The sequence below is a fragment of the Telopea speciosissima genome, chromosome 4, assembly GCF_018873765.1.
Source record: "Telopea speciosissima isolate NSW1024214 ecotype Mountain lineage chromosome 4, Tspe_v1, whole genome shotgun sequence".
NCBI classification, from domain to species: Eukaryota; Viridiplantae; Streptophyta; class Magnoliopsida; order Proteales; family Proteaceae; genus Telopea; species Telopea speciosissima.
The window spans coordinates 10,799,916-10,815,456 of record NC_057919.1 but is presented as its reverse complement, the minus strand read 5'-3'; the positions used below and the strand labels follow the sequence as shown (position 1 = coordinate 10,815,456).

The 15,541-nt window shown below is 37.4% G+C and overlaps 2 protein-coding genes across 2 annotated transcripts; both read left to right on the top strand.

The window, feature by feature from the left end:
• The first annotated feature begins 288 nt into the window (after positions 1–288).
• Positions 289–7,094, top strand: LOC122658039 (bifunctional protein FolD 4, chloroplastic-like). Its single transcript, XM_043852894.1, has 5 exons — positions 289–678; positions 1,678–2,003; positions 5,839–6,075; positions 6,150–6,317; positions 6,871–7,094. Exons 1-5 carry the CDS (start codon positions 501–503, stop codon positions 7,039–7,041), a joined length of 1,080 nt encoding a protein of 359 aa, XP_043708829.1. The 5' UTR covers positions 289–500; the 3' UTR covers positions 7,042–7,094.
• A 1,103-nt stretch (positions 7,095–8,197) lies between these two features.
• Positions 8,198–15,048, top strand: LOC122658951 (thiosulfate sulfurtransferase 18-like). Its single transcript, XM_043854121.1, has 7 exons — positions 8,198–8,215; positions 9,852–9,952; positions 10,070–10,149; positions 10,262–10,332; positions 10,974–11,027; positions 11,319–11,404; positions 14,952–15,048. The coding sequence occupies exons 1-7, from the start codon at positions 8,198–8,200 to the stop codon at positions 14,977–14,979; spliced, it is 438 nt and encodes a 145-aa protein (XP_043710056.1). The 3' UTR covers positions 14,980–15,048.
• The last annotated feature ends 493 nt before the right edge of the window (positions 15,049–15,541 follow it).

Sequence of the window (15,541 nt, the reverse complement as noted above, 5' to 3'; positions counted from 1 at the left end):
AACCCGTCTTTCTTCCCTCGTCCCTTCTCCCCGTAGCCGGAAGGACCGAACACCGAATTAATTTTCTCATTCTCATCGAAGTAGCGAATTAAGCGAAGATTGTGCCGGTGAACGAATACACCGTCATCACAACCTCAGGGATAGATCTCCGCAAAGTCAGGAAACTGTAATTTTCATTTTTCTCTTTTGATTCTTCCAAGTTCCAACTGAATGTGCCAAATTGTCGAACTCAATTCTTATCCTTTCTCTCAAAATGTATTCTTCTGAAAGTTCAGTTTGTCCCGCCAACTAACCCCTCTCGAAATTTTTATTTGTTTGGTTTTTCAATTCCTGACTGATTTTTTTTCTTTCCCCCCAATTTTTAATTCCGTCGGCGGTTTGACCGGACAAACCCGGAACCGGACCCTTTTCACTCTAGTTCTCCGAGAGGCCAGGGCACCCTCCCAATTCTCCCTCTCTCTGCATCCTAGTAATCCTTTGACGTCCCTTATTTTTGGGCTATGGCGTCGATGATATTCTCAGATTGTTCTTCGTCTACGACTGCTCGTCTTCTTCCATTTGACAGAATGCGCACTTGCGTTTTTCGGTATCGCCAATCGGTTTCTCTCCATTCGTGTGTGAAGAATTTTAGTCTAAGCTTCGGCACGCAGCGTAAACCTTTGTCATCGACTGTAACGGGTATGAGCCGACTCTTTATGTAGTTGATTTTGAATCATTCATTTGCACAATTGCTTTTCTTTCTTATGAGAAAAAAAAAATGCAGATTAAATATTTTTGCTTTTGTTTTTTTTTCTCTTAAATTTTCGGCCTATTGCCCTCTGCTTATGTCTTTTTCCCTGTACTTGCGTTCATGGCGATTAGTGAGTAAGACGGTGTTGATGAGAGTTGGGCACTCTGAGTTAGAGGCGTTGTGCTGAAATATGTAACATTTTGTGGCTTCCCTCAAGTCTTACTTCAAGGGAATTAGGAAGCGTAATTACTTTGCAATTGACAACCTTTGGTGAACGTCACTGCTCTGTGTCATTCTTTCTTTTCCCTCCAAGGGCTCCATTTTTTGAGAGCATATATACACACGTGACCATTGTAGCTGAACACTTTGCTGAGTAGTGATACTTTCTTCCTCCAAAAACTGCTACATTATTTGTAGTCTTCCCCCACTCCCCTCTCCCCTCTCCCCTCTCACCCTGTTATAAGTGGATTCATTCCTTAATTCTCCATGGCCCATTTTCCCTTTGTATGGGGTGCTGGTATTTTTAAGATGGATCATTAAGGTTGGACTGGTTTGAAGTGAAAGGGCTTGGTTTTCATATTAGGGGTTTGTACCGTTGGTCTAAAATTCTGACAATCAGAAGTTAGGATTTTCAATTTTGCGCTGCTGGCCTGCCATTTACTTTTCATTGTAGTGAATGTTTTTGCTGCAAAAATTGGTCATTTGTAGCCATTTTTTTCCTTTAGGGCTAGTTCCGTGATTGTTCATAGACCCATTGTCCCTTTGTCTGAGGTGCTGCAATCACTAAGATGTTCGATATATGTCAAATTCCTTTGAAGTGAACGGGTTTGTTTTAGCATTCCCTAATATTTACCTGAAAATTTGGCTAACCAAAACTGTTTTTATCCAATGGACTTCTCTGCACTGGCATTTACCAATTACGATCTTCTATTGATTTTCTTGTGCAGTGGCAATGGCTACTGTAACTCATGCAAATGTAATTGATGGAAAATCTATTGCAAAGCAAATTAGAGATGAGGTCACCATTGAAATATCCAGGATGAAGGATGCAATCAATGTTGTTCCTGGACTAGCAGTCATTCTAGTTGGTGATAGGAAAGACTCAGCAACCTATGTGCGAAACAAGAAGAAGGCTTGTGAAGCAGTGGGAATCAACTCTTATGAGGTTCATTTGCCTGAAGACTCCACTGAATCAGAAGTGCTCAAGTCTATCTTAAACTTCAATGATGATCCATCTGTTCATGGCATTCTTGTTCAGCTACCCTTACCCTCTGTATGTTTCTCACTCTAGTCATCTTTTACCGTACTATTTCAACTTTTTCATCAGTTCCATTGGGAAATTGCTGATGAGTTGTTTTCTGTTTTAGGGTAGTGATGTATAATAGTAATTGATGTTTCTGGAAGTAGTCTTTGTATTTGCACTGTATCATATTCTAACGACAATGTTTGCAATATTTAAGAGCATTCACTTTGATGCAGTATTAGACAGTAGTAGTAGATTATATATATATGTTTGTGCAAGTAGATATTTTCATTGATATCTACAGTTGTTAGTGTTTAGAGTATGGACCGAGTTTTCCTCCACCCATGGTGAATGAGATTCCATTCACTGTGGGTGTCGGATGGGTGAGAGAGGGCATCACAAGGGTGTTTTGAGAATATACTAAGATCCTATAGGGGTTTATGAATCCTAGGATGGTAGGTGAACCGTCCTCTATGGATGGAGGAAAACTTTGTCCTTTGAGTATATGCAAGGGTATCCATAGTTCTTTCCTAAGGCCTTAAAACGCTAAAAGACCAAGAAGCACCTCTGTTAGTCGAAGGATTTCAAGGATAAGCCTATCGAGAAAATTTTGAACCTAATGTTCCATCTCATGAGTGTGGAAATTGTTTTTCAATTCCATCTTGTGGCAATGACTGAAGATTACAGTAATCTTAAGCTGGAAGCACTTTGAAGTGGCATGAAGAGTGGTCCATATTAAGCCATTCTGATTAAAAGCTAAAAAGTGAGGGTTTATACTTTCTTTGTTAACATCTAAAAATCTTTGGGTTTAAACATTACTCTTTTATTTTGTTTAGAAGTGTTGAGTTGAGTTCTGGTCATTGGTTAGTCTTTATTACTCTAGTTAGTTTGGTTCAAGCGTTGTTTGAATAAGTTATTCATATTGCTTCAGGGGAAAAAAGCCTTGCTTGAAACAGTCTAATGGGTTCAGAGTACTGGTCCACATTTTTAAGTTAACTAGGATAAGTTAGTAAATAGTCTGTGTTTTATCTAGTCCATTGTATGTAACTATGTAAGATGAAGTTTGGGTTTATCCGTTTATGGAAACAAATCATGTAGGTTCAGTACAACTGTGTGGTTTTTTGATATTTTGAATTGAATGGGAAGTACCTCATGTATAGGGTTATTATTATCAGAAAAATGTTTAGGTTTTATAGTATAAGAAATTTAAAAAACAAGCCACTATCCACGATTTTTTTTTTTTTTTTGGGGGGGGGGGGGGGTTGTAAAGAAGGTAGTTTGACCTTATCATACAGGCAGTTAGTATTTGTTCGATTTGCTAGTATCATTTAGCTTACATCAGTATAACATGGGACTGGAATGCTATTGGATGCCTTTTATGAGAGTGACGTTTGGAAAGTTAGGGAAGGGGGAACGAAAGGTGAAAATGCAATTTAGTTTGGAAAGACATTTACCTAAGCTCCACCATATTTCTTAGGATAACTGTTGGAACTAGTATTTTCATTCAAAGTTATCAAGGCGTCGCCTAGGCGACCAGGCACCATGGTCGCCTTAGTTGCCTAGACAAGTGCCTTGGTTGGCTTGCGTTTAGGCCCCCTTAACGCCTTGGGCCACCTAGACGCTTTGACAACAATGTTAAGCATATGCACATGCAAAACTGATGTCATTTTTCCAATGTGGAATATGATATGTTATGTGGTGTTTTCTTTTTCTTGTCTCCCCTTCATTCTCATCCATTAATTTATTTAAAGGTTATTAGCTATGGTAGTTAAAATTTTTGGTATATGAACGTTATTGTCGGCCTCAGCTTAACAATTCAGGATTTTACTTGTGAATATGATTGGTAAGTTTGTCCAAACATTTTTATTTTTGAAGTTTGAGAAAGGAGGAATGGGGCAAAATCCATGTTCTTTTCAGAAGTTTTATGACATGAAATTATTTTTGTTTGGAATTGCTATATTGTGTTTACATCAAAAGACTACTTTAGCACTATTATGAGATAGTCCAATTCTTTATTTCTTTTTTGAAAGGAAAAAGTGAAACAATTGTGATTAAACAAAAGTTGTAACATCATTGGCATTGTAATGTGTGATATACAAGATTATTAATGTAGTACTGGTTCGAGTGTTCAAATCAGTAGTCAATACAAGATCTTTTCTCAGAGGATAAGGTTCAGATTAGGGTTATTTAAAATAATAACAAAATAGGTGGTTGGACGGGGCTGTGCGTGAGGTCGAGTGTTGTAGGTATTAGGGGGAAAGTCTGCTGATAGTTTCAACCAAATCAAGTGGGTAAAACAGTAGATAATGGGTAATCCTAGTGTCAATAGGAGTAGGGGTTATAAGGTAATTTCAGGTTCTGAAATTAAGGTTAAAATATGATATTCAGCTACTGGTTTCAGATTTGAAATAGATCTGTAATCAATGGCCAAATTAGGATAGAAATCAGAATCGGTTGTAGGTTTGAAGGTCTGAAAACAGTGGATTAATGGTGATAGAGGCAGAACGGGAATAACAGAAATACATTCAAATCCAACTTTTACAATTAGGTCAAAATTTTAGGGTTGATGGAGGTATGGTAAGAATTTCGGATCAATCAGGTGGCTGGTTTGCTTAATCTTAAAAAATAAGCCTTGTATATGATCTTCTAGAAAGTTGGCTCTAGTTGCAGAGAATTCAAGAACAACCTACATATTAATGGCTGAATCTGAGATTAGGTAACAGTAAGCAATAAACCAGCAGTAGCAAGAGAGCAATGACAGTAGACAGAACCACCTGGGCTACACTCCACAAGGTGTCAACTGTCAACTGGATCAAATACCAATTCTTTCTTTCTTGATCAAGCACAAGGAATATCTTCAAGTTGAAGAAGATAACACAGCAGCAAAGCTAAGTCTAGTTTCTGAAATTCGTGAGGTATGGAGGAGCCTCCACAATTTGCTTTATTTAAAGGCCAATAGGCCAACACTCCAAAGTCAAATTGGGAGTAGGAACTAGGAAACCCCTAGCCGACTTTAGATTACATAGCACAATTACTTAGTCCATACGACTCAAGTAATGTGGACCCAAACCAAAGTTAAAACAACTTAGTAGTTAACTAACAACTTAAATTGACCCACAATTGAACCAACATAGACCACGGTTCAATTGCAATTAAAACAAAAAAAAACTCAATAAACTAAGTAAATAAACATTTAAATCAGCAAAGCAAAACAGTAGCTACTATGGCACAAATTGGCCCCCTCTCTTGGTCTTCTTCTTCCTTGAATAAGTCTTCAGATCTGCATCACTTATATTCCTCTGCTCTGTGTGATCCTAAGCTTATTGTTTTGGTTGATGCTTGGGAAATCAATGGAAGACATGAGTTCTTTATTGATTGGAAAGGGGAAACAAATTTAGGGAAGGTGGTAGTACAACACAGGTTGGGCCTGGCTACATACAACAAGCAGATGTCTTGACTGTTAATTTATTTAAAATGTGAAGTCCACCAAGCCTGGGATTATCAGCAGCCGAAAAACACATAGAATGGACTCTTTGCCTGTAAACACCACTAACCTTAGACCTTGAACAGTAAATTGCTTTAAAATGGCATTAAACATGAAACCATCAACCGTAAACCAGTGCTGGCAAAAGTTGAAAAGGGAATTTTGCTGGAAAAAGTTGTTAAACATTAAACCTTGTATTAATGGGATAGCTTGTGTCCTATAAAGATCAATGGTCAAAGATCTGCCCATTGTGTGGGCACTGGCACACTGGGAGTTGCGCTACTCTTCTGCCATAAATTTATTATTCTATTTCTTATCTATAGGTAGTTGAAGGGACTCTTGATTAACAATAAATTTATTGTTCTTGTGGGTTTTGAACAGCATATGAATGAGGAGAATGTATTGAATGCTGTCAGTATTGAGAAAGATGTGGATGGCTTTCATCCATTAAACATTGGCCGTCTTGCCATGCGAGGTCGGGAGCCATTGTTTGTTCCATGCACTCCCAAAGGTTGCATAGAGTTGCTGCATAGATATGGGGTTGAAATCAAGGGAAAGAGAGCTGTTGTAATTGGCCGTAGCAACATTGTTGGAATGCCAGCTGCCCTGTTGCTGCAGGTAAAAGTTTTTTTTCTTCCTGGTATGTCAGAATTTGTTCCATTTTAATGAGCTGGTTGCTTTGGTGTTGGCAGAGAGAAGATGCTACCGTAAGTATTGTGCACTCTAGAACCAAGAACCCAGATAAAATCACAAGACAAGCAGACATCATCATCTCTGCTGTAGGGCAACCAAACATGGTCAGGGGAAGTTGGATAAAGCCTGGTGCTGTCATTATTGATGTTGGAATTAATCCAGTTGAGGTAACTAGCCCACCTTTTAATCTTTCTGAGTTGATGCTCTGTATTCTATAGCATTGCCGATGCCTTTACCTTTGAGCTTCCCCGTACTCCCTTTTGTCCATGTTTGGGGATATCTAAATGGGGTAGGAGAGAAAAGTTTTCGTTGTGCCCTGCATCAGTTTTAGAGCTTAAACATTGGGGACATGTTATCCATATTATCCTCTTACCCGGTCATTAACTTTTGACCATAGTAGAAACATAGGGACATACCTATATATTGTCATATGGTTGAAATGCACCTTGAAATTTAATGTGGCCAATCCAGAGGATCCCTGTCTATTCGACCACTAGGATGGCCCTATCACCCTATCGTCCCTCCACGTGACTCAAACAAGGGTTCTCTCTCATCTAAAAGTATGTTGCTTTTGTTAAATTTGAAGAATCAAGGTATAATGACTTTCTTTCTTTTTTTTTCTTTCTTTTATTAAATTCCATACATGGAAAGGCTAGTGCCTCTTGTGGCTTTTGTTCATTGTTACTAAGAACGGGTTGTATACTTGTATTTATGACTCAGGATACAAAAAGTCCCCGGGGGTACCGCTTGGTTGGGGATGTCTGTTATGAGGAGGCCTGTAAGATAGCTGCAGCTGTCACTCCTGTTCCTGGGGGAGTTGGTCCAATGACTATAGCTATGCTTCTATCAAATACTCTCATTTCAGCAAAGAGAGTTCACAACTTTAAGTGAATGTTTTTTGGTTCCATTGGTATGGTAAAGGAAATGAGTTTTCTAAATTAGCAGTCTTTGCCTAGCTCTATTTGTGGCAGTTTGAGCCTGGTTTTGCTTGGTTGCAGATATCAAGACTTTGGTTGGATTAGTCTGGCAAATTATAAAGGAAAAAGAAAGTAAAGGTGTTTGTGTACATTGTGGTTTGCTTCATATCTTGTTCCTAGTTGGTATTGCTTTATGAAAAGTCTTCATATGGCCTATGGACTTGAACCACCAAAAGTTTCATGGATCCAAACAGTGGGGCAAATGGATGTCTATGCATTGATCTTGCCTGGTTTGGAAGCTTAATGCCAATTAGAAATAAGGGCTCGATTTTTAGAAGCTAAATACTAAAAGTATGAGGTTAAAGTTGTGGTTTCATTAGGGTAAGCCCCGTGCCTTTGCATTGGAACCCATAGCTACGCCAATTTGTTTCTTAGAGTGGATCTTTGTTGTGATGTGTGTAAGTAACGATACAATGAATGATGCAAAGTTAGTTCAAGAAATGTTAGTATACATGAATATACAATAAAGAATATAAAAAAATGTTGTACAACAACAAAACATATATATCAAGCACAATTAGGAGTTTGACCTAAAGTAATCCCCAATGGGATCACCTCTGTGGGCACAATGAACCTTTTGAAGAAGATCAGAGCTCTCAAAAAACCAATCATTCTTATCTTTTTGGGAATAGAGGGAACAAGTGGGGAGTCACCGTCTAGATTAGGGTCCAAACCCAACAAATAAACAATTAACTCCATGATTGTTCCAATGGGGACTGGTCCAATCAAGTCTAGGGTTCGGGTCTTGTTACGGTCCAAGGAAGGTGTTAGGCACCTTGGTCTATCCAGTTAAACCAGTTTTCCTATTGGTTGGTCAAAAACAAAAATACAAGAAGACATAAAAATCAATACATGAAAATGAAAGAAAATAAAGAAAAGCTAGGGTTATAATCACATACCCAAATCGGCTGGTTACAAAACAACTATTAGTATACAAGTATTGAAAATTAAAACATAATATACATAAAAAAAAAAAAAAAAGATAAAAATATTTATAGAGTGGGAGAAAGAATGCCAACCAGGTCGCACCAGACACTTTGCCCCTACGACCTGACACAAGGGCACGCGAAATGACTGCCGCACCTTTGGTCATTTTCGGGGTTCCTGAGGGTGCAACAGTCCTTTCGCATGCCCCTATGTCAAGGAGCAGGGACGGGCGTGCGCTGCATGACCGAGTGGTGTTATCTTTCCTTTATAGAATATACCATCACCATGCAAACCCTAACCTTAATGTATAAATGCATGAGAACATCAAATTCAACATAGTTGATAAATTTGATATTGCCATGAATGGTGAACCGACTCCGTCTTTAGTTTGATTCTAGTCCATAGTAGCAATCTCTTGGACTGAACCAAAACCAATCTGATTTACATCCTTGTCCATGTGGTTGGAACAAAGCCCCCAAATTTTACATAAGGTTCATCCTAGTTATTCCTCACCGGTGACCAGACCTGTTAAAAAACTGACCAAATGAAATTCTTCACATGAGAAACTAGCTGGTCGTGGTGAAAATAGCCTTGGAATTGTGCTTCATTTGACAAACATTTCTCTAAATACTAAAGAAAAGAAAAGGTTCTCGAAGAGTTCAGATCTGCTATCCACATGGGGACAGGTGGGACAGATCTGAACCCTCCCATGGGGAGGGGGGGGGGGGGGAAGAATTTGGTTCTTTAAAATTTCTTTTTTGGAAACAAAGAATTTGGTCATTCAGTCTAATCTCTTTCAGGGAGTCAATTATTTATCATCAGAGGCTCCAAATTTCTCTGTCATCAGATTAGTCATTCCTCCTTTCATTAAAATTAAGGAGAAGTGAGAGAAATGGGCTAAGGAAAATCTGGGTATGTTTGAATGCCAAGAAAAACAAAGCAGAAAAAATGGTCAGAAAAAAAAGGAAGGTGGTAAAAAAAAATCTAAGAGCCCCTAACAACATTCCAAATGGTCTACGGTCTACCCTGACTGCAGGAATTTACAGAAACTTCGATGGTGTGTTTGATGATGTCATGCTTGACCAAATTCAAAGACTCAAAAATCTTCTCCACATGAGACGAATAATTATGACCTCCAATTTGCGGGTACCTTCAATTCTTTCAATTTCTCTAATAGGAGAGTGGATCTCATCGTGGATAGTGTTTTTGAGCGGGGGATAAGGTGATCATTTCTACCCAATGAGGAATTAGATGAATTGAAAGAGTAACGAATTGGAAGGGATAACAATTCACAAGAGAGAAGAGAGAAGTAAAGAGACAGAGACACACCACACAGAATGCTCAAAAAGCAAAAGTAAAAATACTTTGGATTTTACTTTTGCTTTTTTGAGCAAAGTCATTGCAACCGTCTTCAGAAAATGCTCAAAAAAGCAAAAGTAAAAAAACTGGATTTTAGGTCAACAACCGTCTTCCGGTCTCGTCCCGGCATTCACTTTCCCTTATCTAATTCTCCTTCTCTATATATAAATCAGCGAACGGAATCGATGTGCCATAAAATCATAAACCAACTGTAACAACAGCAGCAGAATTAGCCCATCTTTTTGTCTTTGGAAACCAGAGGTTTCGCTTTCGTCCAGGGGAACACATTCCTTTACTTGATAAAAACCTCACCATGGCTGAACAACCAAGGTGACTTTTTTCCTCTTGCTGTTTCTCTCTCTCTCTCTCTCCCACCCCATATACGACTTGGGCTATTTCTGAATGGGTGTTTAATATGGTGTTTTTTGGTCTAATTAGCTGAGATTTTTTATTTGTTGTAGTGCCGTAGCCGTTGTGACCGTTGACGTCCATAAGGCTAAGGATCTCATTCATTCAGGCCATCGTTACATAGACGTTAGGTATGTGGATTAATTACTCTCTTTTTACTTCTTAGGTTTCCTTTTGTTTCTCTCTTTCTTTCCTGGGTTACTCTTAATTTGTTCTTATTATGGGATTGCCATCGCTTCCATTCACAGGACCACTGAAGAATTTCAGAGAGGTCATCTTGATGTTGAAAACATTTTGAACATTCCTTACTTGTTTTTCACTCCTGAAGGTATTCTATTCTGTTTTTTCATTTTTTTCTTCCACTCTCTCTCTCTGCTGAGAAACAAGAGACATTTAATTAATTTTGGTTCTATTTTCTTGTTGGAAATCCCCAAATTCAGGGAGGTCGAAGAATCCCCAATTTCTGGAGCAGGTTTCTTCCGCTTGCAGCAAAGATGATCTTCTCATAGTGGTAATTGTTGCCTCTTCATCCATGGATGATCTTTTATTCTGAGCTAATAATCAATTTGTGGCTATAATTTCTCAAGTGAATAAAAGATCTCAGGTAGAAGTAATTCTGCAAAGAAGGGATAGAAGTAATTAATTCTGCTAAGAAAATATAGAAGTAACTCAAGTGGATAAAAGATCTCTCAGTGAATTGAATTCCTTGATTAAACTGATTAGAAATGGAATATTTCGATTTCGACAAAAGATCAAAATTAAGTGACTATCGAATTTTACATGCCACGTTTTGTGTTTTTGTTTTTTTTTTTTGGAAGTTTCACTGAAATTTTTTATTTTAATAGGGATCGAAATCCCACCGAGATATCATATTTCTAACTTTACTTTCAACTACTTTCTCATAAAGTATCGCAATAGCATTTTCAGTTCTCACACAGCCATAGAAATAGCAACATGAGTTTTTAGAGAGTGCAACGAAACACCACTGTGGTCATTCGTCTTGATTGCACTTTTCACTTCACCTTTCTCCCTTTTTTTATTGAGTGCTGCTCTGTTTTGCGTGGTAGCTGTTTATCATTTTTATCAATGATTTCACCTCTCTAAGATGAAATAGTTCTTTGCCTCTTAACTCTTTGCTTTTGAACTGTGTAGGGCTGTCAAAGTGGGGCCAGATCAACTCTTGCAACCACTGATCTTCTGACCGCTGTAAGTTTCTATCACCTTCACAAATGCCGTAGAGAGTCTTAGAGACCATAAAATAGTACAATTGATTTTTGAGAAACCCCATAAATGAACTCGAGTCTCATTTTCAAAAGCTAATCCTTAAAGAAAGGGTGATCAAGTATTTATTAACCCATTTTTTGCCTTATACGTGGATATTCCATCAAGTTTGTCTCTTTATATTTTTTTTCCCCTTTTCTTGTCAAAGAAACATGGTTTAAGAAGAAAAGGAAAAGTATCTATAATTCTTGTTCTTTTGGTTGTTTGGAATTGCAGGGTTTCAAGCATGTGAGCAACATGGGAGGGGGATATGCAGCATGGATGGAGAATAGCTTCGGTGTGAAGAAACCAGAAGAGAAGCAGTGATTAATAAGCTCCAGCAGCTTATTTGGTTTTACTTGTAGTAGTAACAAACCTTGATAGAGCAGAGCTGTAGCTAATTTAGTTAATGACTCTAGGACGGGTACCTCACCCCTCCTCTTGTTTCCACTATTAAAGCTCTCTTGTGTTGTCGGATGGGTATCTCACCCCTCCTCTCCGCTCTCCTTTACCATTAATAAAAGCTCTGTTCCGATTCTTGTGATACGGTATTTATATGAACGCATATGTATTGTAAGAGTTACCTCTCTTAATAAAGTACCCTTTAGATTAATTTTTTATTCTTAAAAAAATTACAAAGGAAATGTCATTTGACTTCTCTTGGTTGCTAAGCATTTTTATGCTCCAGCTTTTGGCATGCCTCACAAAAGGAAGGGCTTCTTCTATCATGTTAATAGGACCCAAGATCCTCCACTCAAATGTCAAACAGAGTTGGCCAAATGCAAACTAAAGCTTTAGAAATCTTTGGAAAAAATGGGATGAGAAATAAGATGAGAAACGAAAAATGAAAACTCTAGAATGAAAAAATAGAAAATGACAAATAAAAAGATGGAAACTAAAAGGAAAGATAGAAAGGAAGATGAAAGTAAAAAGTAAAGGAACAGTCCAGCAAGTCAGGAGAATCTCAATTAAATAGGATCCATCACAAAGAACCTTGCCCTCCAATTGGCTCTACCCAAGTTCATACTTGGTACATGATTGTTTCAAATGACAAGAAAAAAAATGTCTATAAATTAGTGCGGGTATATGAGTGGATTTGACTTTAAATTTTGACAAGTGGTCCAGTTGTTGTCCAATTGTTGAAATTGCAACATCATCAAATCACATCAAATGATTTGTAATTTTACTTTTTTAATCCTTTTGGCATGACATATATATATTTTTTGTAACAAGTGTAATAATGTCAATTCGTATACATAAAAAAAAAAATAAAAAAAAATATATAACAATGACACCATTAATAAAAGACATAATGACATCACTTTCAAGCTTATTTTTAAAAATCCTTTTTATATCTTTGTTTTCAAAACTTTTTCAAATTAAGATAAGGGGCAAGAAGACATCAAACTCTAAATACACCTATAGAGATAACATTTGAACACTCCCATGCTTAAATCCCATCAAACGAAATTAATGTGCAAAGAACAGGAGCAACAACAGCAGCAGAAACTCATCTTTTTCTCTTCAGGAATATATTCCTTTACTTGATAAAAGCCTTTAGAGTTCCTTCTCCATGGCTGAAGCAAGGTGACCTTTTTCCTCTTTCTGTTTCTCTCTCTTTCTCTCTCAGCCCAAATCATATTTGGGCTATTTCTGTATGGGCGTTAGTTAATAAATGGTTCTTAAAAAGCTGTTTCTGGGATTTTTATTTGTTGTAGTGCCGTAGCCGTTGTGACCGTTGACGTCCATAAGGCTAAGGATCTCGTTCAATCGGGTCATCGTTACATAGACGTTAGGTATGTGGATATGTCATTCTCTTTTTTTCTTCTTTTGATGGAAAGAATTATTAGGAATCGTTACTGATAAATTTGGTCTTATTATGGGTCGCTAATTTGCCATCGCTTCCATTCACAGGAACACAGAAGATTTTCAGAGATGTTATGTAGATGTTGATAACATTTTGAACGTTCCTTACTACGTTTCCACTCCAGAAGGTATTCTTCTATTCTGTGTTTTTTTTTTCCATTCTCTTTTTCCCATTTCTTTTTCTGCTGAGAAACAAGTGATATTCAATTAACTTGGTTCTATTTTCTTGTTGGAAATTCCAAAATTCAGGGAGGTCGAAGAACCCTCAATTTTTGGAGCAGGTTTCATCCACTTGCAGCAAAGATGATCATCTCGTAGTGGTAATTTATTTGTTATTAGGTAGCATTTTCATTCTTAAATCGGAAATGTCAATCATATATATATATTTTTTAATATTTATAATTAGTTACATTAATTTATTTTTACCAAAAAATACTTTATTTATTTCATTTATCTATTAATTAATTAAGGGAAATAGAACGCTACCTAATCGTGCGCCCCACACAAGGCGCCGCCTTGCCCCCATGCAAATGTAGAAATCTCAGGCGATCAAGGCATGGGAGCCACGCATGAACGAGTAGCATTCTTTCACCCATTAATTAATATCTAATAAAAACAATTGGATATGTAACTGAAGAATAAAATTAGTCCCGATTCAAATACATTGTATTTAGGTCAATTTCTTTTTTGGATAGATTCATGACCGACTATCTGGCTCCGAGCATGGATTGAGGTATTGATACTAGATCGGCCGGGTTGGCATGGTATCGATTGAGGCCAATATCGTTTCTTGGCTGATCCTGAAATTAGAAATGGATCTGTATCGATTGATCTCATTCGATACAGATCACAAGTAGTTTGGGTTTTGATGGATTTTTTCAAAAAATCCACAAAAAAACGGTTATTGTAAATTATTTCTAAGCTTTTTAAATTTTTAGATATTTGGTACTTTTTTTTCCATTTTTTGGAAAATTTTAAGATTTTAATTTTTTTTTTTTTTTATCCGATTGAGACCGGTACAAGACCAATCCCTTTTAATTGGTACTTTTTCATTTTTTGGCCAATCCAAGCCTAATATAGGTCAATCTAAATTGACGGTAAAGAACGATACTAATACCAATAGCTCTATCCCTGGCTTTGAGTTACATTCATTTTCAATTTGATGCTGTGTTTGGTATGCATTCTTAGAATGTATCGAAAAAGAATATCTGATATTTTATATTGGAGTTGAGTTTCTCTTACGAGCAATTTATTTTTTGCCACGTAAGAGATGATGAAGGCAGAAAAGTAGCAAATTTTTTTTTTTTTGCAAGAGAAAGAAAATTAATTAATGGGTCTTTAACAGGAAAAAGCACGCCCTTCACCGAAATATTTAAATCTGAAAATTCTACTCTTACTTGCACCAACTTTCTCATAGTTTACGGCAATAGTATTTTCAATTCTCCCCAAACAATAGAAATAGCAATATAACCCCAAGGGGCAGCGCAGTTGGCAAGGGACGAGGCCTAAGAAAGTTGAAGGTCCTGAGTTCGATTCTGCCTCCCTCCTTGGGGCCACCCCCCGCCTGAAAGGAAACTCCCTGGTGAACATGGGGGCCCGAGTATATCCAGGGTCGTGCACGAGCCCTGGGGGACTTAGTCGGCCAAAGGCCGGACACCTCCAGTTCCAAAAAAAAAATGTTTATCCCTCTTACTCTTAAACTCGATGGTCATTTTCTTTTCTTGGCATCCAAACAAAGCCTTCTAACTCTTTGCATTTAAACTGTGAAGGGCTGTTTCAGTGGGAACAGATCACTTCTTGCAACCATAGATCTTCAGAGCGCTGTAAGTTTCAGTATTGTCTTTCTTTTAAGTTTGTTTTTATTTCTCTTGTCAAACAAACATTGTCAAAGAAAAGGAAAGTGTTTATAATTTCTTGTTCTTTTGGTTGTTTCGAATTGTAGGGTTTCAAGCATGTGAGCAACATGGGAGGGGGATATAAAGTATGGATGGAGAATGGCTTCGCTGTAAAGAAACCACAAGAGGAGCAATGATGAAGCTCCAACTTATTGGGTTTTACTTGTGTTAACGAATCTTGATAGAGCTGTAGCTAATTGCTAATTTAGACTGTTTCCAATAAAGCTCTCTTGTGATATCGGACGGGTACCTCACCCTTCTCATCATTCTCCCTTTTTAGTAATGGACGAGATTACTGTTTGGTCGTGTAGCCCTTGCACCAGTGCTAGAGTCAATTAAGGTACGGGTTATGTACGTTTCGATACAACATGAGTTATCTATCTTAATAAAGTACCTTTAGGTTAAAATGTTTATCGGAAAAAATTCATCCAAAACTTACATGATATCACATGTAAATAAGAGATATAGTACTCCACCAAAAAATAAATAAAAATAAGGGATATAGTACTTCTTTGAACCCTAGTCAAATCCAATTGATTATATTGACGTTAAACAACAAATACGACATCAAAAACTTGAAAGACCATTAAGAAGCTTGAATAATTGGTGAGGCTGAATCGTAGCAAAAGTCATTTTCCTTAAGACTATAGATATCTCCTATGGTGCAAATTAGATTCTTACGAATAATCTTAAACATGA